This window comes from Eubalaena glacialis, chromosome 7 (assembly GCF_028564815.1).
Source record: "Eubalaena glacialis isolate mEubGla1 chromosome 7, mEubGla1.1.hap2.+ XY, whole genome shotgun sequence".
NCBI lineage: Eukaryota > Metazoa > Chordata > Mammalia > Artiodactyla > Balaenidae > Eubalaena > Eubalaena glacialis.
The window spans coordinates 71,237,636-71,265,439 of record NC_083722.1 but is presented as its reverse complement, the minus strand read 5'-3'; the positions used below and the strand labels follow the sequence as shown (position 1 = coordinate 71,265,439).

General features: G+C 46.2%; 1 protein-coding gene across 2 annotated transcripts in view; it reads left to right on the top strand.

Annotated features, from left to right (window-relative positions):
• Nucleotides 1-27,804, top strand: part of FYCO1 (FYVE and coiled-coil domain autophagy adaptor 1) — an 85,514-nt gene that overhangs the window by 11,597 nt on the left and 46,113 nt on the right. For both annotated transcript variants that reach the window (XM_061196633.1, XM_061196634.1), the window contains exons 3-11: nucleotides 1,170-1,276; nucleotides 2,893-3,018; nucleotides 6,856-6,962; nucleotides 16,227-16,370; nucleotides 19,632-19,722; nucleotides 20,683-23,106; nucleotides 24,165-24,257; nucleotides 24,959-25,077; nucleotides 27,246-27,413. In XM_061196633.1, the coding sequence (XP_061052616.1) occupies nucleotides 1,170-1,276; nucleotides 2,893-3,018; nucleotides 6,856-6,962; nucleotides 16,227-16,370; nucleotides 19,632-19,722; nucleotides 20,683-23,106; nucleotides 24,165-24,257; nucleotides 24,959-25,077; nucleotides 27,246-27,413 (3,379 nt within the window). The remainder of the gene's footprint in view (nucleotides 1-1,169; nucleotides 1,277-2,892; nucleotides 3,019-6,855; nucleotides 6,963-16,226; nucleotides 16,371-19,631; nucleotides 19,723-20,682; nucleotides 23,107-24,164; nucleotides 24,258-24,958; nucleotides 25,078-27,245; nucleotides 27,414-27,804) is intronic.

The following is a 27,804-nucleotide window of genomic DNA, read 5'->3' as shown; positions in this document are numbered from 1 at the left end:
GTAGGGCACACCAGACCACAATCACTTGTTGTGAGACTCAGTCCCAAGAACATGTCTTTGCCATTTGCTGACCTTTGCCTGAGGGGTCAGTGTTGATTAACTTTTTTAGCAGCTCAGGCTCAGCTTCAGTCCTGGCAGGTCTGCTTTCTAACCATGGTGTTTGAGAGCAGTGGCTAGGGGTTCCTTTTCTTTCAAGAATTGTCAGAGGAGATAGCTTTGTGCAGCATGGGGACATTTTTCTCAGTGTCTAAACCAAACCCAACTTCTGACAGTCCCTCTGTCCCACGGCAGGGCTGTGAGTGAGAGTCAAAGGGGTTTTTCCTCTTTTTCAACACTGGGAGGTAAATCGTCTTAGAAGTTAAGAGGTGAGCTCTGGGGTCAGAGAGCCCTTGAGAAAACCAGGGTTCTCATTTCAGCTCTGCTGTTTGCCACCCGTGATCTTTGGCTCTGACCTCTTCGTGAGTTCCTCATCTGTAAAGTGGGGATGATAATGCCAGCCTTCGTCAATTCTACCGTGCACTTAATTTTTTTTCACATTTCAACAGCTCTGAAATTGGGATCATCTTAAAATCAGTTGCATCTTAGATTTGTTGAAATAAAGCAATTCCTTCCTCACAATGCTCTATTGAATGAGAAAGACATGCAGAGGCCTGGTCCCTAAGCAGTACTCAGTTAGCAGAAGCAGGTGGTGGTGTCATTCTTGGCATTGTCATCATGACCTCTGTTTGCATATTCTGGGTCCTCTGGAAACCTGGACTTAACCTGTACCGAGCAGTGGGGTTATAGTGAAGAACAAGAAACATGGCTGGAATAGAGGATAGAGCTCTCAGGAAGTCAGTATTAGGGGACTGCTGTATGCTTTATCCACACAGCAGACATTTTTGACGGAATAGTACTCGCAAATGATAAGGCCTACATGGTGGGCCTACAGGGATGACCAAGAAATGTGCCCAGTCAGTGAGCTGTTGTAAAGTACCTGTGGGCTCTCAGGACATCCTAGCGCCTTCTGACTTGGAGTTCCAGCCCATGGATGTTTATGTAGCACTCCACATGTGCACAGCACTTTGCTATCATGGGCCACTTCCTCCTGCTGCTCCCCAGGGTCATCCGGCTGCTCTCTCTGAGGCCAGTCTCCAACTGGTTACATGCTCCTGTTTGTTGTCTTAAAGATGCTGTGACAGAACTAAGCAGAGAATTTAAGGAAGCAGGGGAACCCGTCACAGATGACAGCACCAGCTTGCATAAGTTTTCTTATAAACTTGAGTATCTCCTTCAAGTAAGTGACTCCTGTCATGTGTTGATTTCTGCTCTATTGTCTCTTGTCTCCCTCTTGGCTTCTTCATCAACATTCAGGATGCAGCTCCGAAAACTCAGTGCAGCCATTGAGGCCTCCTGGTTAGACTGAAGGTCACAGCCGTCCCCAGCCTCCAAGTGTGATCCTCTGGGGAATCAGAATGTTGCCCCTCAGGATGGTTTTGGGAATCGAGAACATTCTTCAGAGATGTAGGTCATCTTAATGCAGGTCACAAGGTCTCTCTGTATAGCAGGGATCTTAACTTTGGGGGCGTCACATACCCCTTTGGCAGTCCGGTGAAAGCTATGGAATCTCTCCCCAAACATATGCATACACACGCAATCACACATTTTCCAGGAGTGTGCGGACCCTCTGAAGATTATCCAGAGGCCCCTGTTTTAGAGCCTCGCTCCTCAAAGTGTGGTCCATAGGCCAGCAGCATCAGCATCACCTGGGAGCAGGTTAGAAGTGCACTCTTGGTTCCCACCTTGACCTGCTGAATCAGGATCTCTGAGGTCAGTGCAGGAAGTTTTCTTTTAACATGTTTACAGTGTAATGCTTATATCTGCTTGGTTCAAGAAGCACAGATCTAGAGAACTCTGCAGATGTGGAAAAATACAGGCAACTACAATAGGCAGGAAGGAAATGGACCAATATGATAACAGAAGTTATCTTAGGGTGATGGTGTAGGCATTATAATTTTTTCTTCTCTTTTTTTTTTTTTTTTTTACCCAGTTGTCCTAACAATGTATGCAAATCTTTTATAATAAAAAAAAATGCTATAGAACATTATGTTATAGGAAGATATCCTCTATCATTTTGAACACCATAAGTTTGCAATGTCACCTCCCACCAACGTGTATTGGATGAGAGCCCACTGGAGGAGGTGTCTCAGTGTGTTGAAGGCTCACCTTTTACATGCCTTTTTTTTTTTTTTTAATTTTTATTAGAGTATAGTTGCTTTACAATGTTGTGTTAGTTTCTGCTGTACAGCAAAGTGAATCAGCTGTATGTATACATATATCCCCTCTTTTTTGGTCACATGCCTTTTCAACTGGTTCTCTTGTTTTACATTGTGAAAGTATTAATGGGGCTTTTTTTTTTCTTAGCCCATTTTGGTTTTGGATTTGAAATGACTCATGGCTGACATTTATTTGGATTTATTCTATGTATATTAAAACAGTATTGAAACTTGAGTAACGGATAGAATGTCACTAAAACATTTCCCTATGTCAAGACATCATTAACACTCTTCATGTTGCCCTTAAAACTTTTCATTTGCGTTTCTTTACCATGTCCTAATAGCACCTTTGGTGTCTTCCACCCAACTCTATGCACAGAGGTCCCTTTGGGCGCCTATTATTCCTGAATCTCACTAGTTGTATGACCTTGAGCTAGTTACTTAACCTCTCCTAGCCTCAGTTTCCTCACCTGTAAACTGAGGACGAAAACCCCCTCATTCACCAGTAAATAAAAAGAATGCCAATAAAGGGCCTCGCCCAGTGCCAGGCAACTAAGAAGCTGTTATTATTCTTCGTTTAAATGGTGGGATAAACAGCAGTGGGTTTGGACGTCCTCACTCTCCTTTCCCTGCCCAGTTCGATCAGAAAGAGAAGGCCACCCTCCTGGGCAACAAGAAGGACTACTGGGATTACTTCTGTGCCTGCCTGGCCAAGGTGAAAGGAGCCAATGACGGGATCCGATTCGTCAAGTCTATTTCGGAGGTAAGCAGAGCAACCAAGGACGTCACCCCTTTCCCTTGCCTGCCTTAAACCTCTCTCGCAGAGACCTTAGCTGCAAACAGCCAAGTGAGGAAGTGAGACTTTACGTGTAGGAAGGAAGTAAAGAAATCCAGTCCAGGTATGTGCAGTGCCCACTGAGAGCTCCGGGGAGCCACCTAGGTGAGCGTTTACCAAGCCGAGGAATGGCTCAGTCCTGACTGTATTAGACCCCAACCCAAACGTAACCTAACAGGGTGGGCTGCTCACATTGTGGTCTGCTCATGGTGCCCCTGAGAGGTGTACAGCATAGGACACCTTTACCTTTTTTAAAAGAATCGGTTTCTTAGATAAAATTCTTAGAGTTTGCTAGGCTACTTTCCCTATGATTTGCCCAGGAAACTTGGATTTGAAATGAAGAGAGTGATGTGGGATCTTGAGAGACAACTAAGCAGCTTCCCACATTAAGTTCTGAGCCCCTCAAGAGCAGAATGCCATGGCTTTGCTGTTTCACAAAACTCCAGATCAACAACAACACGCATACTCTGTCTCTCTTGTCTCTCTGTCTCTCTCTCTCTCACACACACACACACACACACACACACACACCAGCCTACTCCATCTGGGAGTGAAGAACTTTGCACATTAAGGAGCAAGTAATCCCCTAGATTTGATGCAGGAGGCCTAAAGGGTTTGTATATTTCATCTTTCTTTCCAGTATCTCGTGAGTAAGTCTAAGGTCCCTTTGAAGTCGGCAGACATGCTCCTTGGCCGGCCTTCCACAAAGGCCACAGGGTCAGGTGCTCTGGGAAGAACTCCCTGGCCATGCCAGCTGGAGCCAGGTGGGTTTCTCCTTGTAGAGAATGATGGTGTTAGACACGTGGACACTGAGGGCTGGGCATTTTCCACCAGCTGTACCTTCTGACAGCTGAGAAAATGAGGAAAGATCCTGGCTCAGAGGAGTTGGTTTAATGTCCAGGTAGCACAGATAGGTCCTGTGAAATCTTGCCTGGTGGGACACTCAGGTGCATGATTAAGTGTTGTATTGCTTCTCAGTACAGTGCGATGAGTTCTGATTAGATGCTAACAAAAATTAAGAAATTAGATAATGAAAGTGGACCCATGATCTCAAAATTCAAAAACAAAAAAAACCTACAAGGCTATGCAGTATATTCATTTGCAGTATAAGGGAACTATTACTGTTCCCTTCCCCAAAGGATGTTTAAAAAGACCTTTTTTAAAAAAAAAAAAAAAAAATTTATTTATTTATTTTATTTTTGGCTCTGTTGGGTCTTCTTTGCTGTGCGCAGGCTTTCTCTAGTTGCGGCGAGCGGGGACTACTCTTCGTTGCAGTGCGTGGGCTTCTCATTGCAGTGGCTTCTCTTGTTGCGGAGCACGGGCTCTAGGCGTGCGGGCTTCAGTAGTTGTGGCGCACGGGCTTACTTGCTCCACGGCATGTGGGGTCTTCCCGGACCAGGGCTTGAACCCGTGTCCCCTGCATTAGCAGGCGGATTCTTAACCACTGTGCCGCCAGGGAAGTCCCTAAAAAGACCTTTTAAAATAGCTCCTTTTACATATATAATCAATTCAGTTAATAGGCCTGATTTAAAATGTAGCCTCAACTGTTTGCCTTTAAAAAATTAAATGTTCTAAATGCTGTTACAATGGCCATTTTATTAATAAGGACAAGCCCCGGGACATCCCTGGTGGCACAGTGGTTAAGGATCCGCCTGCCACTGCAGCGGACATGGGTTCGAGCCCTGGTCCGAGAAGATCCCGCATGCCGTGGAGCAGCCGAGCCTGTGCGCCACAACTACTGAAGCCCACATGCCTAGAGCCCATGCTCCGCAACAAGAGAAGCCACCACAATGAGAAGCCCACGCACCACAAAGAAGAGTAGCCCCCGCTCTCCTCAACTAGAGAAAGCCGGCGGACAGCTACGAAGACCCATCACAGCCAAAAATTAATTAATTAATTAAAAAAAAAAAACCAAGCCCTTCCCTTGGGAGCTTACAGACATGGGCTGTTATGTGGGGTTCTTTTTAGATTCTGCAGGGCCTATGTGTGGGTGTGCATTTGTATGACCAACACACTTCACTTCAGCATGCCTTGCTCAGCTGTTCTCGGCTGCCTGGGTTTCCTGGTTATCACCACTGAACACTTTGTTCTCACCTCACTTATCAGTGGAAAAGCATTTGGACGTAGGGATGTCATCAAGATTCTCCCCTGGGCACCTGTCTTGATCCACTCCCCGCGGACGTGCCATGGTGGTTTTTATAAAGCCGGGTCAGGCTGCTGCCCACCTTCATTTCCAGACCTCCTGGCTATACCCCAAACCCACAAAACTCACATAGAAAAATGTCTTACAGCCTCTTACATAAATGTCTTATGAGGTTTCACACCTTCTTATTTTTTAAAACTACTTCATATTGTGGTATCATTTCCTCAAGTCAGCAATGAGAAGGCATACAGCTCTGAGCTAAAAGGTGCTGGGTACCGGGATGTTTACAGCATCATGAATGTGCCGGTGCTTGAGGTCATACCTCATGTTTCCTGTCTCATTCCAGCACCATGGCTGGCTTCTTAATAGGATGGAGGATTAGGACCGTCTTTTGGTCAAACCACTACCGTCCCTTCCCCCAACCACCAAGTTAAACATTTCTGACCTTTGAAGAGGTGAGGAGGGAATGGGTCTTGGCTTACCCTGCTCAGAGCCAGCACCTGACAGAACAGGTGCATGTGGTAGGTTGAGAGGTTTTGAGTTCCTGCCTACTTATCTTGAGCTTCTGGGGCTGAAACATTGGGAGCATGAATCCTAATTTGCCTACAGATCTCAAGTGTCTTCTATAGCTGTACCCTTGGACAGCTTAATAGCCCTTGGTCCATCCTGGCAACTAGGGACAGAGTCTGTGACCAGCATACCCCACCACCATCACAACAAGCTTCCAGAAACCTCTTTAGAAGCCACGTTTTGGCACTGTGGGGAGAGGTTTTGAAGACAGGCCTGCACCTGGACCCTCCGTCCACCTCAGACTTCCTGAAACAGAACCACACCCATTTTTCATTACTTCAGTGTAACTGGGCCCCCTAGAGACACCCTTGCCCTCACCCCCTGGGCACCTTCTGACTAAATGCAGTGAGTTGGTATAGCTGAAAATAAATCCAACCAGGAAAGCATTGACAGATATGTGGATTTTAGTGATGGTTCCACAAGGACACAGAGGAGGCAGTTATACATCCATCACAAGTCCCCCTAACACTCCTGTGCCTTTTGCCCTCCTCTCTCTTCCCCCTTCCACATGGGCTCCAGCCAAGCCTCTTAGGCCTCTTCACCTGCATCTCTTCTCCCAAAACTTCAAAAACAAGCCCAGGCATTAGCTAAACTAAGACCATCTCTTCCTCTTCAAGCGTACTTCTGGTATGAGAAGCCCTTCATTTACCTCCAACCTGTTTTCTAAATATTCCAAATTAAGTCAGACCGTTTCATCTCTGACTCTAAACCCAGGGATTCTGATGGAGCAGAGGAGGAAGAATGACATTCCAGTAGAATCCACAGTAGATGTTTGAGCCTCTTGTGACTGTATCTTCCTTGACACGTTTGCTGGAGTCTACAGGTTGTTCTCAGACGGAGGCCTGCAAGACGTCCACCCACTTTAGGCCTCCCTCTGTGGGGTGACATTCTCAAATGTTTTGTGTTCTTTGAGAGACATAAGTGCAGGTTATGTGTAGGGTAGGATTGGGTGACATTTTCTGCCCTGTTTCTGCTTTTGTCAGCCATCCATGAGGCCTGTATTCAGAGTTAGGCTAACAGCTCTTCATTTCTATTTTATCTACATTTTCCAGCTCCGAACATCTCTGGGAAAGGGAAGAGCATTTATTCGTTACTCCCTGGTGCACCAGAGGTTGGCCGACACCTTACAGCAGTGCTTCATGAACACCAAAGTGACCAGGTAAATACATGACAGTGCTGGGCTTTACCCCACACCATTCAGAAATGACCCAAAGTCCCCTCATTAATAATAACGATACTACTTATGAGTCAGACAGAGAAAGACAGATATCATATGATGTCACTTATATGTGGAATCTAAAAAACAGTATGAATGAACGTATTTATGAAACAGAAACAGACTCACAGACATAGAAAACAAACTTATGGTTACCAAAGGGGGAAGGGGGGAGAGGAGTAAATTGGGAGTATGGGATTAACAGTTGCACACTACCATGTATAAAATAAACAAAGATTTACTGTATAGCATAGGGAACTATATTCAATATCTTATAATAAGCTATAATGGAAAAGAATCAAAAAAAAAGAATATAGATATGTACATATATATATATATATGTGTGTAACCGAATCACTTTGCTGTACACCTGAAACTAACACAATATTGTAAATCAACTAGACTTCAATTAAAAAAAAAAATGGTGATGCCACTTTTAATACACAAGATGGAAGCCATCAATGTCCAATGATGGGGGGCTGTTAAATTACAGCAAATTAGGGCTTCCCTGGTGGCGCAGTGGTTAAGAATCCGCCTGCCAATTCAGGGGACATGGGTTCGAGTCTTCATCTGGGAAGATCCCACATGCCGCGGAGCAGCTAAGCCTGTGTGCCACAACTACTGAACCTGCGCTCTAGAGCTCACAAGCCACAACTACTGAAGCCTGCACGCGTAGAGCCCATGCTCCACAGCAAGAGAAGCCACTGCAATGAGAAGCCCGTGCACCGCAACGAAGAGTAGCCCCTACTCGCCGCAACTAGAGAAAGCCGCGTGCAGCAACAAAGACCCAGTGCAACCAAAAAGAAAAAATAATAAATAAATAAATAAATTTATTTTAAAAAATTACAGCAAATTATTTTAAATGGCATAGCAAGGCATCATTTAAAATTGCAGTAAGGTATACCAAAACCTGAGATGAATTACCATATTTTAGTATACATTACCACCCTTTTGCTAATATACATATGATTTAAGTAGCGCCATGACAGTCCAGGTTAGACTGTATAGGGTTAAAGGAGGAACTAATTATGTAAGCCTTGACAGCTGCCCAAGAGTGAGGAAGAGGTGGTCTCCCCTCCCCACTTTTTCTTTGATTATAAAAATGTAGCCTACTCTGTTCTTGGGGCTGCTGCGCTGCCTTGCCTGCCCACTTGTATCTCTCACAAGTTTCCTATGCTAATAAACTCTCTCTTTGCCTGCCAAATAAATAAATAAATAAAATTGCAATAAGGAAGTCTATATAGCAACAAGGAAAATAACAATATAATAATCAATGAAAAAGAATGCAAATCTTATCTATCCTAATGGCAACAATGAAATTACAAAAAATATATAAAAGAATTAGAAAGTATATGAGAACATGGGGAGGCGGAGTCAAGAGGCTGGTGTGGGAAGACGCAGAGTTAGCGTCTCCCCACAACTAGGGCGCCTGCCGGCCGCTGGTGGGGGACTCTGATGCCCAAAGAGACAGGAGGAAACCCCAGAGTGAACTGGTAGGACGTAGGGGGACTGAAGGGGGAGGAGAAGTGGAGGCCAGACAGGATCAGTGCCCCTGAGGCCAGGGAGATCAGGAGAGGCAGGCAGGAGGGACTCTCTGGGAAGAGCGAGAGAGGAGTGGAGGGCGATCGCCTGGCCCACTCGGGCTGGGGAGCCTTCTGAGTTCCCAAGCCGATCCCCTGCCCTCCAAGGCCCCCTCCAGGCCGCATGGGTCCTTGGGGGCATAGGAGGGAGGCCGGGGAGATCAGGAGAGGCAGGCGGGAGGGGCCACCCAGGAGGAGCGGAGGGCATTTTCCCTGCCCACTTGAGTCCAGGAAGCCCACTGGGCATCCAGGAAGCCCGCTGGGCTCCCAGGTGAGGTCCCCTGCCCTCTGAGACCAGGGGTGGGGAGCACACCTGGGCCCCTTCTGTTCCTTGAGCCTAAGCCCCACAGCCCCCAGGGTGTTTTCCAGCCCTGTGGGTCCTGAGCATTGGCCCCGCCCACCACCCAAACCTCACCCTTGCTTAGGCCCCACCCTCCACAGGCAAGGCATTTTCCCCCCATTTTTTAAATTTTTATTTGTTTATTTTTTTTCTTTTCCCTCCTCCTCTTTTTTACTATTGTGGTACTAATGTACCTTCCGGTTGTTGATTCATCTATATTTTTATTTTTATATTCTTCTTAGCATATCTCTTAGTTTCCTAGTCTAATTTTATTTTTTACTTTGTTATTGTTGTATGTTTCTTTTCCTGCTGCCCCAGGCAGCTTGTGAGATCATGAGCCCAGGGTTGGGCTGAAGCTCCTGCGGTGGGAGCTCCAAGTCTGAACCACTGGACTAACAGAACCTCAGACCCCAGGGAATATTCTTTGGAGTGAGGTCTCACGGAGCTCCTCATCTCAGCACCAAGACCCAGCACTACCCAATAGCCTACAAACCCTAGTGTTAGAAGCCTCAGGCCAAACAACCAGTAAGACAGGAACACAATCCCACTCATTAAAAAATAAAAAAGGAAAATAAGATGGCAAAAAAATATGTCACAAATGAAGGAGCAAGGCAAAAACCTACAAGACCAAATAAATGAAGAGGAAATAGGCAATCTACCTGAAAAAGAATTCAGGGTAATGATGGTAAAGATGATCCAGAATCTCGGAAATAGAATGGAGGCATGGATTGAGAAAATACAAGAAGTGTTTAACAAAGATCTAGAAGAACTAAAGAGCAAACAAACAGAGATGAACAACACAATACCTGAAATTAAAAATACACTAGAAGGAATCAATAACAGAATAACTGAGGCAGAAGAACGAATAAGTGAGCTAAAAGACAAAATGGTGGAAATAACTGCTGAGGAGCAGAATAAAGAAAAAAGAATGAAAAGAAGACAATCTCAGAGACCTCTGGGACAACACTAAGAGCACCAACATTCAAATTATAGGGGTCCTAGAAGAAGAAGAGGAAAAGAAAGGGTCTGAGAAAATATTTGAAGAGATTATAGTTGAAAACTTCCCTAACATGGGAAGGGAAATAGTCACCCAAGTCCAGGAAGCACAGAGAGTCCCATACAGGATAAACCCTAGGGAAAACACACCAAGACACATATTAATCAAACTAACAAAAATTAAATTCAAAGAAAAAATATTAAAAGCAGCAGGGAAAAACAAAAAATAACATACAAAGGAATCCCCATAAGGTTATCAGCTGATTTTTCAGCAGAAACTCTGCAAGCCATAAGGGAGTGGCAGGATATACTTAAAGTGATGAAAGAGAAAAACCTACAACCAAGATCACTCTACCCAGCAAGGATCTCATTCAGATTCGATGCCGAAGTCAAAAGATTTTCAGACAAGCAAAAGCTAAGAGAATTCAGCACCACCAAACCAGCTCTACAACAAATGCTAAAGAAACTTCTCTAAGCGGGAAACACAAGAGAAGAAAAAGGCCCACAAAAACAAACCCAAAACAATTAAGAAAATGGTAATAGGAACATACATATCGATAATGACCTTGAATGTAAATGGATTAAATGCCCCAACCGAAAGACACAGACTGGCTGAATGGATTCAAAAACAAGACCCATATATATGCTGTCTACAAGAGACCCACTTCAGACCTAGGGACACATACAGACTGAAAGTGAGGGGATGGAAAAAGATAGTCCATGCAGATGGAAATCAAAAGAAAGCTGGAGTAACAATACTCATATCAGATAAAATAGACTTTCAAATAAAGAATGTTACAAGAGACAAGGAAGGACACAACATAATGATCAAGGGATCAATCCAAGAAGAAGATATAACAATTATAAATGTTTATGCACCCAACATAGGAGCACCTCAATACATAAGGCAAATGCTAAAAACCATGAAAGGAGAAATCGACAGTAACACAATAATAGTAGGGGGCTTTAACACCCCACTTACACCAATGGACAGATCATCCAGACAGAAAATAAATAAGGAAACAAGCTTTAAATGGCACAACAGACCAGATAGATCTAATTGATATTTATAGAACATTCCACCCAAAAGTGGCAGAATACACTTTCTTCTCAAGTGCACATGGAACATTCTCCAGGATAGATCACATCTTGGGTCAGAAATCGAGCCTCAGAAAATTTAACAAAATTGAAATCATATCAAGCGTCTTTTCTGACCACAATGCTATGAGATTGGAAATGAATTACAGGAAAAAAACTGGAAAAAACACAAATACATGGAGGCTGAACAGTGCAGTGCTAAATAACCAAGAGATCACTGAAGAAATCAAAGAAGAAATTAAAAAATACATAGAAACAAATGACAATGAAAACACAATGACCCAAAACCTATGGGATGCAGCAAAAGCCGTTCTAAGAGGGAAGTTTATAGCAATACAGTGTCACCTCAAGAAACAAGAAAAATATCAAATAAACAATCTAACCCTACACTTAAAACAACTAGAGAAAGAAGAACAAAGAAAACCCGAAGTCAGTAGAAGGAAGGAAATCATAAAGATCAGAGCAGAAATAAATAGAAACAAAGAAAACAATAGCAAAGATCAATAAGAGTAAATGCTGGTTCTTTGAGAAGATAAACAAAATTGATAAACCCTTAGCCAGACTCATCAAGAAAAAAAGGGAGAGGTCTGAAATCAATAAAATTAAAAATGAAAAAGGAGAAATCACAGCTGACACTGCAGAAATACAAAGGATTATAAGAGACTACCAGAAACAACTGTATGCCAATAAAATGGACAACCACGAAGAAATGGACAAATTCTTGGAAAGGTACAATTTTCCAAGACTGAACCAGGAAGAATTAGAAAATATAAACAAACCTATCACAAGTAATGAAAGTGAAACCGTAATTAAAAATCTTCCAACAAACAAAGGTCCAGGACCAGATGGCTTCACAGGCAAATGCTATCAAACATTTAGAAAAGAGCTAACACCGATCCTTTCAGACTCTTCCAAAAAATTGCAGAGGGAGAAACACTCCCAAATTCATTCTATGAAGCCATCATCACCCTGATACCAAAACCAGAAAAAGATATCACAAAAAAAGAAAATTATAGACCAATATCACTGATGAACATAGATGCAAAAATCCTGAACAAAATACTAGGAAACAGAATCCAACAGCACATTAAAAGGATCATACACCATGATCAAGTGAGATTTATCCCAGGGATGCAAGGATTCTTCAGTATACACAAACCAGTCAATGTGATACACCACATTAACAAATCAAGGAATAAAAACCATATGATCATCTCAATAGATACAGAAAAAACTTTTGACAAAATTCAACACCCATTTACGATAAAAACCCTCCAGAAAATGGGCATAGAGGGAACCTACCTCAACATAATAAAGGCCATATATGACAAACCCACAGCAAGCATCATACTCAATGGTGAAAAACTGAAAGCATTTCCTCTAAGATCAGGAACAAGACAAGGATGTCCACTCTCACCACTGTTATTCAACATAGTTTTGGAAGTCCTAGCCACAGCAATCAGAGAAGAAAAAGAAGTAAAAGGAATCCAAATTGGAAAAGAAGTAGTAAAACTGTCACTGTTTGCTGATGACATGATACTAAACATAGAAAATCCTAAAGATGCCACCAGAAAACTACTAGAACTAATCAATGAATTTGGTAAGGTTGCAGGATACAAAATTAATGCACAGAAATCTCTGGCATTCCTATACACCAACAATGAAAAATCAGAAAGAGAAATTAAGGAAACACTCCCACTTACCATTGCAACAAAAAGAATAAAATACCTAGGAAAAAACCTACCTAAGGAGGCCAAAGACTTGTACTCAGAAAACTATAAAACACTGATGAAAGAAGTCAAAGATGACATAAACAGATGGAATATACCATGTTCTTGGATTGGAAGAATCAATATTGTGAAAATGACTATACTACCCAAAGCAATCTACAAATTCAATGCAATCCCTATCAAACTACCAGTGGCATTCTTCACAGAATTAGAACAAAAAATTTTACAATTCGTCTGGAAACACAAAAGACCCCAAATAGCCAAAGCAATCTTGAGAAAGAAAAATGGAGCTGGAGGAATCAGGCTCCCCGACTTCAAACTATACCACAAAGCTACAGTAATCAAGACAGTATGGTACTGGCACAAAAACAGAAATATAGATCAATGGTACAGGATAGGTAGCCCAGAGATAAACCCACGCTCATATGGGCACCTAATTTATGACAAAGGAGGCAAGAACATACAATGGAGAAAAGACAGCCTCTTCAATAAGTGGTGCTGAGAAAACTGGACAGCTAATGTAAAAGAATGAATTTAGAACACTCCCTAACACCATACACAAAAATAAACTCCAAATGGATTAAAGACTTAAGTGTAAGACCAGACAGTATAAAACTCTTAGAGGAAAACATAGGAAAAACACTTGTTGACATAAACCACAGCAAGATCTTTTTTGATCCACCTCCTAGAGTAATGGAAATAAAAACAAAAATAAACAAATGGGACTTAATTAACCTTAAAATCTTTTGCACAGCAAAGGAAACCATAAACAAGACAAAAAGACAGCCCTCAGAATGGGAGAAAATATTTGCAAATGAAACAACGGACAAAGGATTAATCTCCAAAATATACAAACAGCTCATGGAGCTCAATATCAAAAAAACAAACAACCCAATCCAAAAATGGGCAGAAGACCTAAATAGACATTTCACCAAGGAAGACATACAGATGGCCAAGAGGCACATGAAAAGATGCTCAACATCACTAATTATTAGAGAAATGCAAATCAAAACTACAATGAGGTATCCCCTCACACCGGTTAGAATGGCCATTATCAAAAAATCTAGAAACAATAAATGCTGGAAAGGGTGTGGTGAAAAGGGAACCCTCCTGCACTGTTGGTGGGAATGTAAATTGATATAACCACTATGGAAAACAGTATGGAGGTTCCTTAAAAAACTGAAAATAGAACTACCATATGACCTAGCAATGCCACTACTGGGCATATACCCTGAGAAAACCGTAATTCAAAAAGAGACGTGTACCACAGTGTTCATTGCAGCACTATTTACAATAGCCAGGACTTGGAACCAACCTAAATGTCCATCGACAGGTGAATAGATAAGGAAGATGTGGCACATATATACAACGGATATTTCTCAGCCATAAAAAGAAACAAAATTGAGTTATTTGTAGTGAGGTGGATGGACCTAAAGTCTGTCATACAGAGTGAAGTAAGAAAGAGAAAAACAAATACCGTATGCTAACGCATATATATGGAATCTTAAAAAAAAAAATGGTACTGATGAACCTAGTTGCAGGGCAGGAATAAAGAGGTAGACATAGAAAATGGACTTGAGGACATGGGGTGGGAGGGTGAAGCTGGGGCGAAGTGAGAGTAGTATCGACATATACACACTACCGAATGTAAAATAGTTGGCTGGTGGGAAGCAGCAGCGTAGCACAGGGAGATCGGCTCCGTGCTTTGCGATGTCCCTAGAGGGGTGGGATAGGGAGGATGGGAGGGAGGCTCAAGAGAGAGGGGATATGGGGACATATGTATGCATATGGCTGATTTGCTTTGTTGTGCAACAGAAACTAACAGTATTGTGAAGCAATTATACTCCAATAGAGATCTATTTTAAAAAAAGTATATGAGAACATGATTTGATAAAGCATAGGATTATGTATATTTTTCTTTTTAAATTATTGTTTTTGCAGTGAACAATTTTTCAGCACTTTTCAGCATGTATTAAAGTGTATAAGGTCTCTGAAACAAGTTCAGAAGACCTCAAATAAATGTGATAAACTAAACAATAATAATGACAACCGCAGCAGCAGTGCCTGTCTGTGTCGCACCCTGGCACGAGCAGGGACCTCCACCTGTTATCCTCCTCTCCCCTTCCCTACCACAGTCCTTGGCGCACATTGGGCAGGTAGCACTGAGCTTTCACAGGTGAGGAAAGTGAGGCACAGAGAGGCCAAATGCCTTTCTCTGGGCCCCACTGATGCTGAGGCAGAAAGCAGGAGCTTGGGTTTAGGTCTCTGAACTAATGCCAGGTAGTTGCCTCTGGTGGATGGCAGGTCCTTGGTGCTGGCACTAATGGGTAGACCCCACTGGTCACCCTGGACCAGTGGGTTGCAGCCTTGGCCTCTCAGCAGAATCACCTGTGGGGTTTTTAACACCAACGAGCCTGGGGCCTCACCTGAGACACTGAGTCAGCACCCGCCCCATGGGTCTGGGCTCCCTGGAGATTGTGATGGGTGACCAGATTGGGAGCCTTTGTGCCCCTAGTGCTGAAGCCTCAGCAGGAGGGGAAGGAGGAGGGAGAGGTGGGGTTGAGCGTGTAAGGCGGGGAGAGGGTGTCAGATTAGGAGCCGCAGATCAGCTGCCAATTAGCTGAACCTCTTTGGCTTGCCCGGCACCCGTTTTCCAGCTCTGCCTCCCCTCTACCTCTGGAGTGTTCTTCCAGTTAATTAAAAGAAATACTTCTGAATAAAAGAAAAACCATTGGGGGGGAATATTTTGTTTCATTTTGTCACCTTTAAGATTGATTTGCATAAATGTGTATTTCTCTTGTATGTGCCAGGCTTTGTGAATGCATGTGAGTTGAGAAGCACATTTGATTTGAAGGTTATTTTGTTGTAATGTTTGGTGAAAACTGTCATAAACAGCTTGACTTCCAGTGTATCCCAGTTCACGGATATCAGCCAAGTAGCTCATTAAACTCATCAGTGTTGTCTTTTTAATTCTTATTGCTTCACGTGAAGTGAAACAACTACCACTTCAAAATGGAGATGTTTTGTTCCTTGGCTTTTATATTGGTGTCTGGACAGAAATTAGCAGTGAGTTCAGTGTCCTGTATTGAGTTCTCTGGAGGGGATAGAAGACAAGATTTTCTTTTAAAAAAGAAGTGTTCTTTCCCCTACAACTGCCCTTTCTTGGACAGTAATTCAGATTTAAGGTTTCTCGCATTCATTTGGAAATAGGTATGATATAAATAATAAACAAATAAGCATCTAATTCATTTCAGTAATTTCCCTGAAGAAGAGCAAGCTTATTTGAGAGTTATGTGCTCCTACAGTGAAAATCAAATTAGGGTGTATGTGTCTGTCTTTAATTAATTTAGTAATCTGAGTTGAAATTTGATGAGGCAGAGCCTTACTGGGAGGACTGATTAAATGCACTCTTCCCTTTCTTTATGTACTCCTGTACTTGACCCCTTTTTGTGTTTCCCTGCAGTGACTGGTACTACGCAAGGAGCCCCTTTCTGAAGCCAAAGCTGAGCTCTGACATCGTGGGCCAACTCTACGAGCTGACCGACATCCAGTTTGACCTGGCATCGAGGGGCTATGACCTGGATGCTGCCTGGCCGACGTTTGCCAGGTACCTTGAAGAATTAACTGCTTGGTTGAAAAGAGGGGAAAGAGATGTTTGAAGTTTTGAAGCTTGCCACCAGTCTACTCAAAGCAGTTTTGCTCATGCAGTAAATTACCTGTAGCTTTGCAACTCTTATGCTTGCTAATTTTACAGACTTGGTTGAATCGTGACTAACGATAGCATCTGGAGGCTCCAACCTTAAACTAACCTAACTGGCCAGGCAGCATGAGTCAGTGGAGACGCATATGTGAAACCCAGGGTTTTCAGATGTGTTAAGGGACTTGGTGTGGGAGCGAGGGGGGAGCAAGTGGGCTTTTCCCCGATGTGTTCTCATAGATACAGTTATCATGGAGGCCAGTAAGAGAGGGAGCGAAGGCTTGTCCATGTAAGGGTTGCTGGAAAGTTTGCTTTGCTGTGTTTTCCTACACCAGTACGGCACTCACACACCGTGCAACTGCATCCTCACAACCGTTCCAGGAGCAAGGTGCTGAGGAAACAGGCTCAGAGAATTGGAGGGATTTGCCCAGAGTCACACAGCTGGCAGGCAGCAGGGCCAGGGCCAGGGTACTAGACTTGAGTTAAACTCAAGTCCAGCATTCTTTGTTTTGTTTTGCTTTCTGTTAATAAGGTGGTGGTTTGTTTGTTTTTTTCCAATTTTTGTATTTCTTATTAGGGAATTCTTTCTATGGAGGAAAAAATACTGACTATAATGGAACCCATTTGCCAACCACCAGGATTTAAGAGCTAACATTTTTGCCATATTTACTTCATGTCATTTTTAGAACTGTTCAATTTTAAAATTATTTCAGACTTACAGAAAAGTTGTAAAAATAGTACACGGTACTCATTCACTTCGATTCCCCAGTTATCAGTATTTTACTACAAACGTTTTAATCATTCTTTCTCTCTCGTTCTCTTTTTTTTTTTCCGGCCGTGCCGCATGGTATGTGGGATCTTAGTTCCCTAACCAGGGATCGAACCTGTGCCTCCTGCAGTGGAAGCGTGGAGTCTTAACCACTGGACCGCCAGGGAATTCTTATCGTACTTTATCTTTATGTAAACATGTTGGTTTATTTCCTGCATCATTTGAGAATAAGTTACAGACCTGATTCCCCTTTACTCCTAAGTACTTCATCGTATATTTCCTAAAATCAGGGACATCCTTTCCTAAAGTTGGGGACATCTATATAACCTCAGTACAATTGTTAAAATCACAGAACATTGATACAGTACTGCTGTCTAATCTACAGACTGTGTTCAAATTTTAAGAATTATGCCAGACATGTCTTTTATAATCCAAGAGCCAATCCAGGGTCACATGTCAGTGAATTGTTGGGTCTCTCTAGTCCTTGTTCATTTGGAACAGTTTCTCCTCTTTGCACAGACATTTTTGAAAAGTACAGGCCAATTATTTTGTAAAATGTTCCTTAATTTGAGTTTGTCTAGTGTTTTCTCATTATTGGATTCAGATTAAGCATTTTTGGCAGAAATACCCCAGGTGTTGTGTCCTCAGCACGTTGTACCCAGAGACACAGGATGTTGGTTTGTTTCATTACTTGCAAGGTTAACCATGATCATTTGGTTAAGGTGGTGTTAGCCAGGTTTCTCCTAAAGTTACTGTTTCTCTGTTTGTAATTAATATGTATCTTATGGGAAGACATTTTGAGACTAGGTTTTTATCCTGTTTCTTTTCAATCTCCCTCCTGTTAGTTTTAGCATCCGGTAAATCTTTCCTGAATCAATTACTATCATGGTTACCAGAGTGATTTTCTGACTCCATCATTCCTTCTACATTAATAGTTGGCATTCTATTGTAAGGAAGATCTTTTCCTTCTTCCCCATCTATTTATTCATTTATAGCAGCATTGACTCGTGGATTCTTATTTTATTCAATAGGTTATATTCTGTCACTGTGATTATTTTAAAGCTTAAGGTGCCTTATATTTGGCCAAAGTCCCTTCAAGCTGGTTCTTGTGGGATTTTTTTGTTATGTCTGATACCTTTTTTTTTTTTAAGAAATAAAATATTATAGATCCAAATAAAGCCCCACCCCGCGGCCGTCCTTTCTCCTTTTCTCCCTTTCTAGAAGTAATTACAACCCTGTAGTTGATGCATGTCATTCCCAAATATTTTTGTGTGTCACTACATGTGCCCGTAAATATTACGTATGTATAGTTGTATTTTATATATATATTTTTAAATTTGCTGCATTGATTGAATCATGAGATGGCTTTACTTTTGCAGGTTGCTTTTTTCATTCCACATTGTTTTTGAGATTTTTATCTGTGTTTGTACAGGGAGTTCTATAGATGTGGAGTAGGGCTGGCAAACCACGGCCCACAGGGCAGTGTGTAACACACCTTCATTTACCTATTGTCTATGGCTGCTTTCATGCTACAGTGGCAGAGTTGAATTGTGACAGAGCCCATAAGGCTTGCAAACCGAAAATATTCACTCTCTGGCCCTTTATGGAAAAGATTGCCAACCTGTGGCATAGAGTATTCCATTGTGTGAGTAAACAGTTTATCTGTTTCTCTAGTGATGCGGAGTTAGAAAGGTTCTGCTTTTTCCACCATGACGGTGCTGCCAAGAGCATCCCCACACGTCACCTTACGCACATATGTGACTGTCTTTCAGGTAGTACTGAGAAGTGCAGTTGTTGGGTTGTGGAGACTAACAAGGTTTAAAATGCAATAATTGTAGATTAAGAAGAAGATTCTGGTCGTTAAGTAAAAGTGTGTTTCGTTTGCAGTGACTAGTGCCATCAAATAGAACTTTCTGCAGTGAGGGAAATGTCCAGTGTGAACCAGAAGAGGTCTTCCAGCCACATTACTCCTGTAACATAACGTAAAGCAGTGACCTCAAGGCCCGAAGCACAGCGTGACCTTTATTTACCAGATTAACTGTTGCTGGTTCCTCCCTGGTAGACAAGTTATGGCTGGCATCGAAGGTTCTAGGAAAACTTAAACTAAAAACTGGGAAATACTATGTTCACTTCGTTCTTTTTTGGCAGTGAGAGCAAAGCCATCATGCTTAGACTTCAACAGCAGGGTCCAGCTGCTACGACCAACCTGAATGTGTGCTTTGGTGGAAATTGTTGGACTTTGCCTTCTTACTGGACCTGGGAGGGCACTGCCCCTACCACCACCTGGTTGCCTAGTGACAACCAAGGCCTCCCCGAGTGTGTGTGTGTTTGAGTGTGTGTGTGTGTGTGTGTGTGTGTGTTTCCTGCTCTGATGCAGGCATGTCTGTTTTGCGGTCCCACAGGAGGACCCTGGGCACTGGCTCTTCTGCTTACCTATGGAGACCCCCCAGCCGAAGCTCCAGCATGAGCAGTTTGGTGAGCAGCTACCTGCAGGTAATGCCGAGAAGGCTGGGGACTCGCTCTCTGTCGTGTCAACCAGGGCATGTTCTTGCCCCTCCCAGCTCAGGGGGATGTTCTCAGACGCCTGGTGTTCCAGCCCAAGCGATATAACCCCTCAGTCCTACCCACTGTTTCCTCGAGTCCAGGTTTTTACAACCAAAAGGAATTTAGGCCTTTTAAAAAATAAATTCTTTTAAAAGCTTTTTAAAGTGTTTCAGAAGAAGTGGTTTGGCACTCTGGTTAAAAGTGGCAAGGTCAAATCCTGACTGTCACTCGCCCCCTGTGTGACCCTGGGAAGGTGACCTACCCTGTCGAAACTTGACCTCTCTCATCTGTAAAATCTCATACCAGCCTGTAAGGTGGTTGTAGGGAGTAAATGAGGGCACACATGCACAGTGCTTAAGGGCTTGGCACAGGCTAGTGCTCAGTAAACGTTAGTGCGTCAGGTCAGTTTCATTAATTTTGTTAGAAATGTGAATGTATCGTATAGTTTAATGGGAAAGAACACTGAAATTAATCAGCAAAGCAATATAAGACTAATCAGTATAAGAAGCATTAAAAGTAGCATTTTTACCCTATTTTGTGATTTAATTGCAACAGGAATTGTGGGTGCAGTGCAGTGGGTAAGCAGTAGTTTACATATAACATCATTTCTCTAAGAACCAGCATCCATTATGTTACCAAAGCTACAGGAGGCTGAATGGGAAACGCAAGTTCTGAGTCTCAGTGGAGCTCACACGTGTGGCGTTGCATCATATTTTAGGATGTGCTACTGACCTCCTCTGGCAGATGCTTTGAGCAAAGGGGTTCTGGTCCTTTGAATAGCTCGATAGACTAACCTTAGGTCATGTAATTGCTGTATTTTTACTTCTGTTCTCATTAAATTCTAAAGTTTTGCCAAGCAGCCATGTAGCTTCATCCCCAAGCCACTTGTTTTTCGTGTTTCCTCCCCAGACTCAGGAGATGGCCTCCCACCTTGACCTGAGCAACCCCTTAAACCACGAGGCACTGGAGGGCTTTGACGAGTTGCGGCTGGAGCTGGACCAGCTGGAGGTGCGGGAGAAGCAGCTGAAGGAGCAGATGCAGCAGCGGGACAGAGAGAACGAGGAGCTGAGGGCAGCCGTCAGCCTGCGTGGAGAGCAGCTGCAGGCAGAGAGAGAGAGGGGCCGCGCCGCCGCCGAGGACAACCTTCGCCTCGCCGGTATGGTGACCGCGCTCCGGAAGCAGTGGGAAGTCACCCAGGCCACACAGAACACTGTGAAGGAGCTGCAGATGTGCCTGCAGGCCCTGGAGCTGGGGGCCTCGGAGAAGGAGGAGGATTACCGCTCAGCCCTGCGGCGGCTGGAGTCCCTACTGCAGCCCCTGGCTCGGGAGCTCGAGGCCACACGTGACTCCCTGGGCAGGAAGGACCAGCGCTCAGCTGATGTCCCAGACCAGCTGGGTGCAGCCGAGCAGGAGGCTGACGTGGCACTGGACGCAAAGGGGCGGCAAAAGCGCATCCCCAGTGACTCGCCCCTGGAGACTCAGGAGCTGGGGGAGAAGCTCCTGGAAAGGGAGAGCACCTGGGTCCAGGAGCTCAACAGGCAGCAGAGCACCCAGCTGGAGCAGCTGGCCAAAGAGCTGCAGCTGAAGGAGGAGGCCCGGGCCAGCCTGGAGCGCCTGGTGGAGGAGATGGCGCCGCTCCGGGAAGAGCTGTCCAGGAAGGGGCAGGAGGCAGCCCAGCTCCAGCGTCAGCTGCAGGAGTCGTCGGCCCACTTGAGCTCCCTGGAGGACAAGCTCGCGGAGGGGCGGCGGGAGGAGCAGCGGCGGCAGGAGGAGAAGGAGCTGCTGGAGCAGGAGGCCAGGTCCCTGACGCGGCAGCTGCAGCTCCTGGAGACCCAGCTGGCCCAGGTGAGCCAGCACGTGAGTGACCTGGAGGAGCAGAGGAAGCAGCTCATCCAGGACAAAGACCGCCTCAGCCAGAGGGTGGGGGCGCTGGAGCAACTCGCTGCGCAGTCCGGCCCAGAGCTGCCCGTGGCGGCTGAGGAGCGGGAGGCTCTGAGCTCTACCCTGCAACAGGCCTGTGAGGAGCTGGAGGAGGAGCTGGAGGAGGAGCCACGGGGCCCGTGGGAGGGACAGGTGGACGATCCCAGGATGCAAGGGGCCGGCCAGGAGAAGAAGCTCCAGCAGGCCAACAGGGAGCTGGAGGAGGAGCTGCAGAATGTGGTGGAGCGCAACCAGCTGTTGGAGGACAAGCTTCAGGCCCTGCAGGCTGACTATCAAGCGCTGCAGCAGCGCGAGACGGCCATCCAGGGCTCCCTGGCCTCCCTGCAGTCAGAGCAGGCCAGCATCCGGCGCATGGGAGACCAGATGGAGGCAAGCCTCCTGGCTGTGAAGAAGGCCAAGGAGACCATGAGGGCCCATGTGGCTGAGAAGGAGGCTGCCCTGCAAAGCAAGGAGGCCGAATGCCAACAGCTGCGGGAGCAGGTGGAGCAGTGCCGGCAGCTAGCAGAGGCCCGGGCGGGGGAGCTCAGAGCGCTTGAGGACCGGTGCCGCCAGCAGACCCAGCTGATCGAGACCCTCACGGCAGACAAAAGCCAGCAAGGGTCCAGCCCACCTCAAGACCACGCGTCCCAGGAGCTAGCAGCCCAGCTGGCCCTGTCTCAGGCGCAGCTGGAGAGCCAGCAGGGGGAGGCCCAGAGACTGCAGGCTGGGGTGCTGGACCTCCAGGCCAAGCTGCAGGCAGCCCTGGGTGACCGGGAGAAGGTGCAGAGCCAGCTGAGCGTGGCCGAGGCCGCTCTGAGGGAGCAAAAGGCCCTCGTGCAGCAACTGAAGGAGCAGAACAAAGCCCTCAACAGGGCCCACGTCCAGGAGCTGCTGCAGTGCTCGGAGCGTGAAGGGGCACTGCAGGAGGAGAGTGCCGGAGAGGCCCAGCGGAGGGAGGAGGAGCTCCAAGTAGTGTGGGAGGAGCTGTCCCAGGCAAAAGGCAGCTCCGAGGAGGTTCAGCTAGAACATGCTGAGCTGCAGAAGCAGCCGCACCGGGCCGACACGGATATGGCCGAGCTCGGCATCCAGGTCTGCGTGCTGACCGCGGAGAAAGAGCCGGTGGAGGGGGCACTGACCCGCGCCATGCAAGAGCTCCAGGATGCCAAAGAGGCATCCTCCAAGGAGCGGGAGGGCCTGGAACACCAAGTGGCAGGGCTGCGGCGAGAGAAGGAGAGCTTGCAGGGGAAGCTGAAGGCAGCTGAGGAGGCAGCTGGCTCACTGCCTGGCCTGCAGGCCCAGCTGGCCCAGGCCGAGCAGCAGGCCCAGAGCATCCGGGAGACTGCACGCCAGGAGCTCGACACCCTCAAGTTCCAGCTGAGCACCGAGATCATGGACTACCAGAGCAGACTTAAGGTAACCCTCACCTTGACCGTCTGAGCTGCACCTGTCTCCTGCGGCAGGGCCTGGTGGGTCCATGAGTGGTTGGGATGCACCTTCGGCCAGGTGGCACATGAGGGCCCAAGAATGTCCTGGGGGCCCAGGCCAACATGGTCTCGTCCTGGTGTCATAGCTCACAGCATCCTTCTCCCTGCAGGAACATGTTAGGGACACAGCATTGGAGAGGGATGCCTTAACCCAGACGTCTAAATTTAAGGCCATTACAGACAAGTTTGGCCCACACAGAATTTTTTTTAACTTAGTAGCCAACATTTCAAGAGCAGGGTGTTTATAGATTCCGTTTTTGAACTTCTTTTGAAATCTTGGGAGTTCCTAAAGCCTGTGCTCTCATTCCTACATGGCAGCAGTCAGCAGGAGCTGGGTGGGGACTGCCCACTTTAAGGAAGCGTGCATCCTCTGCTATTTTCCTTGCACTCGTTTATGTACTTGTCCAGCCCCTTTTGGCATGTGACTTCCTGACTGCCTCAAGTCCTGTCCCTGGATTCTCTGTCCCTTCAGGTGCCTCCTGATAGCAGAGCAGTTGTAGGAAACCAACTCAATTCATTTTCACAGAGCCCTTGGGATAGACAAGCTTATGAGAACAGTGTTTACCGTGTGTCTTGAACTGCAGAGAAAAAGGGTTAAGAGTGAGGACACAGGCAGACGTCTACAGGGCTTTGGCTTCTGATGTGTCTGTCTGCTTCTGGGTCTGTGCACTCAGACCACTCCTGACCTCTCTCTTAGGCAGCTATTGCGTTCCCACGGATGTGCCTCCCACCTTGTGTCACCCCACCCCTTGCAGTTCCGTGTGGCTCATACTCCACCCTTTCCTTGGCAGAAATGAAATTCTAAGTTTGGGGGCCAAGCTAAGTCTCTTGGCTTGACGGGATTGTGTTACCAGGGAAGCCCAAAGTTTATTGAGTTTGGGAGAAAAAGAGAGAGGTAGCTTGTTTTCACCCATTTTGGGGGAATGGGGCCGAGGGAGTCTCAGAACAAGGACCCCACTTTTCTGATCCCTTTCTCATCCTCTCCAGACCTCCAGTGAAGAATGCAGGAGCCTCAGGGGCCAGTTGGAGGAGCAAGGTCGGCAGCTACAGGCCGCCGAGGAGGCTGTGGGGAAGCTGAAGGTAAGCGTGGCCCCTGAGGCCCAGGGGAGGTGCTCCTGTGAGCCCTGAGCAGCGGCCGGCCCATCGTTCGCCTGGTCATTCCACTCCCAGGGTGTGGGCCTGTCGAGGAAGGGGATGTGGCTTGGCTTTCATTGGACCATCAGAGAGGCCTCCCTGCAGGAGTTCCAGTGCCCTGGCTAAAGCTGCCGTCAGCTCACCTTTGTAGACAACCTGAGTCTGTGTCATGGCTCTTCCACTCCCTGGACACCTGGCTAGAGCTGTCAAGTGTGTTTTTCACCGCCCCTGTGTCTTATGGAAAGGAAATAAGTCATCCCCCTCTGCAGATGCTCTCCAAGTCAGTGTTTCTGACGTGAGCCAGAGCAGGGGTGGGACTGAAACCCGTCTTCAGGGCAGTGACTTTTTTCAGTGACTCCTGTACCCTGCCATCCCACCTCTACCCCCACCCTGGAGATTCTGATACCCGCTGCCCCTCCAGCCACCACAACCAGTTGCAGCTGATGCTTGAGGGACATAATTACAAATGGGAGTCTGTCATACTCCACACACGTGCTAGTTCATGGTCTCTTGAACTTAAAAACAGACAAAAGCCCCTCCTGTTAGAAGTGCGCCAGCCAGATGGGGTGGGGAGCACGCCAGTCACTTGATGGCATCTTGCATGGGCTTCTGCAACCGAGCGTCTTCTCCCCGCTGTCCTGTTCCAGGCTGCCCAGGCCGATGCGGCGGAGAAGCTGAGCCGCACCAGCAAGCACCTTGCCGAGTGCCAGGCCGCCATGCTGAGAAAGGATGAGGAGGGGGCCGCCCTGCGCCAAGACTTGGACAGGTTAGTTACACGGTCCACCCACGCGGCCAGTGAGAGAAGTCCTCAAGGGAGGGGGTGTTTGGTACAGTCATTTAGAAAGTCAACCACTCATATCAGGTTAAAGAAGCCCTTTTGCAAGAAAAGCCACAGACTCATAAAGTGCTTATGTCAGAAGCATGCCACAGAGAACCTTGGCAATCTGCCTGTCACAAGCCTATAGAAGGCTGCAGAGACCCTTTCTCTTAATTCCATTGTCTTATCTCTAGCAGGGCATATTTCAGTTCAGTAACTTCATGCTTTGGTAAAACTAAAATGAAATAAAAACTGGGAGATAATCATGGTACTACTAACAGCAGACATTTAAGTAATGCCTAAAATGTGGCAGGTACCGTTTTAAATACTTGGTATTTATTTGCCCATTTAATCCTCCCAACGGTCCTGTGAGGATGGTATTATTATTTATCCCATTTCATAGATGAGGAAAACAAGGCTCAGAGGAGTGAAGTCACTTTCCCAGGGTCACACAGTGTGTAAGTGGTGATGGCAGGATTGGAACTCAGAATATTTGGCTCCAGAGTCTTTGTCTCAACAACTACCCTAAAAAATATATAGACAGATAGTTTTGTGTTTTGTTTTGTTTTGTTTTAGGGTACTGGTGTGTGAGTATCGTGTGTGCATGTTTTCCCCCCTGTGTGTTTTGACTTGAGTTCTTCATTTCCTCTGTGAAATGAGAGGCTACGGGGTTAGGTGTGAGGCTCTCCCAAGCTCATCTGAGAGTGAGTGAGCGAGCCAGGGAGCAGGACCGGCTTGTCTTCCTGGAGACTCTCTGGTGCCGTGTCTGTGGAGAGCACGTCGTGCTGTCACCCTTTTATCGTAATTTTTTTTTAACCTTAAAGTATGGCCCTACCTGTGTCCAACCCCAAGACCTCTTCATCTTCAGGCTTGGGGGCCACCCGGAGTTGTGAGCATCAGCAACCCACTGTCTGGTGATGGGGACAAACTGGTCCTGTAGGGGATGCTGGGACCTGATTGCATGTGTGCTCCCAGCAAAAACAGACACACCACATTCTCCCGAGGCTTTAACTTTTCCACCCATCTCCTACCATCTGCTTCTAGGCCTGGGCCCAGGCTCAATGGGAGATCCAGACCACACTGGATGTTTAGTAACCTCAGTGTACATTTCTTCTCATCTGACTCTTCTCAGCTGACTCCTTACAGAGTTTGAATCCTATAGGACTCTGGCTGCCCTTAGCCAGGTGGTGTTCATGTGACAATTTAAGTAGAACCTCCTAAGTTGGTGGCATTTTTTTTAATGCTATAACTCTGTGGTTGTGTGTGTGTGTGTGTGTACCCGAGATCATTTTGGAGGACAGTGTCTAGTAAAAAACCTCCTGACAACTTTATACTGGACATGGAAAGGCTGGATTAGATACAGATTAATTAGTCTTGCTCAGCCCTCTGTTTTAATGGAGCTGTTATGAAAGCCTTGCTTTGTAAGGCATCCTTGGAAAACCACTGCCTTAGGGGACAGGTGAGCTGAAAGAGAAGTGGGCAAGGGCGGGAAGACCGTGGTTCAGCCGGCCCCTCTGCTGCAGCTTGAGGCTCCGAAGCACCCAGAACAGGATTCCTTAGGCCTCAGGGTTGTCAGGTTGAACGCCTTGCAGTGTAGATTGAGTGCCTGCTGTGTGCCCCATGCCAAGCCCCATGCGTAGAGTCCCAAAGACACATGGAAGATAGGCGCTCCTCTGTGTGGTCATCTCCAGGAAGCTACGCCTCTGTTCTTTCTCTCCTGGCTCCTTTTTCCTCTTGTGTATACCGCCATTGCCAGCCCATGCACTTAACCCATTGGGCTCCTCTCAAAGCCTCAGTCTCTGCCCGAGAACCAAGTGGTGCAGAGTTTGACGCACCTGGGGTGCTCCTAGTGACCTGAGGTCAACCTCCTCTCCCAAATGTCCCTTGTATTTGCTGTGAGGGGTAGTGGTGTGTGAAGAGTTTGGGTGTGTGAGGGAAGTTTTGAAGGCTTAAGAGAGTGTACAGCCTGTGAGTGGGGCAGTGCCAGGTGGCTCCCCCATGAAGGGGAAAGACTGGTAGGGCAGCAGGACCCCCCATTAGAGGCCTGGGTTAGCCCAGAGGCACGGGGGAAGCTGGAAGTAGTGGGTAATAAGGAAAACTTACTACTCCTCCACCAGGACCCAGAAGGAACTTGAAAAGGCCACGACAAAGATCCAGGAGTATTACAATAGACTCTGCCAGGAGGCAACAGACAGGGAGAAGAATGACCAGAAGATGCTTGCTGACCTGGATGACCTGAATAGAACCAAGAAGTACCTGGAGGAGCGGCTGATAGAGCTGCTCAGGTGAGTGTCAAACAAGGGGCCAGGGGCTCCCCCCAAGCTTGGCTTTTCTTTAAAGAAATGCAACTGTTCTTGAAAGGACTCTTCAAGGGAAATGGGCCCCTGTCTGCTTGTGTTCTGTTGTAAGCGCCCACACATGTGAACAGGGTCTGCTCAGGCCCTTGGCAGCCTTGCACCTGGTCCGTGTTTTCTTATTGCTATGCTAACTGTTTTCAAAATCTCCATGTGCTCAGCCACAAGAGTGACAATCAGAGATGTTTAATATCCTCAGGGACTTCTCCATTCCCTTGTCCCTCTCTCATGAGCCCTTTTCTCCTTCTCCTCCATCCCACTCTCCCCAGCATCTGGGCCCCCAAACTCCAGTGCCTGCAGGTAGCAGACAGTGATGTAAATG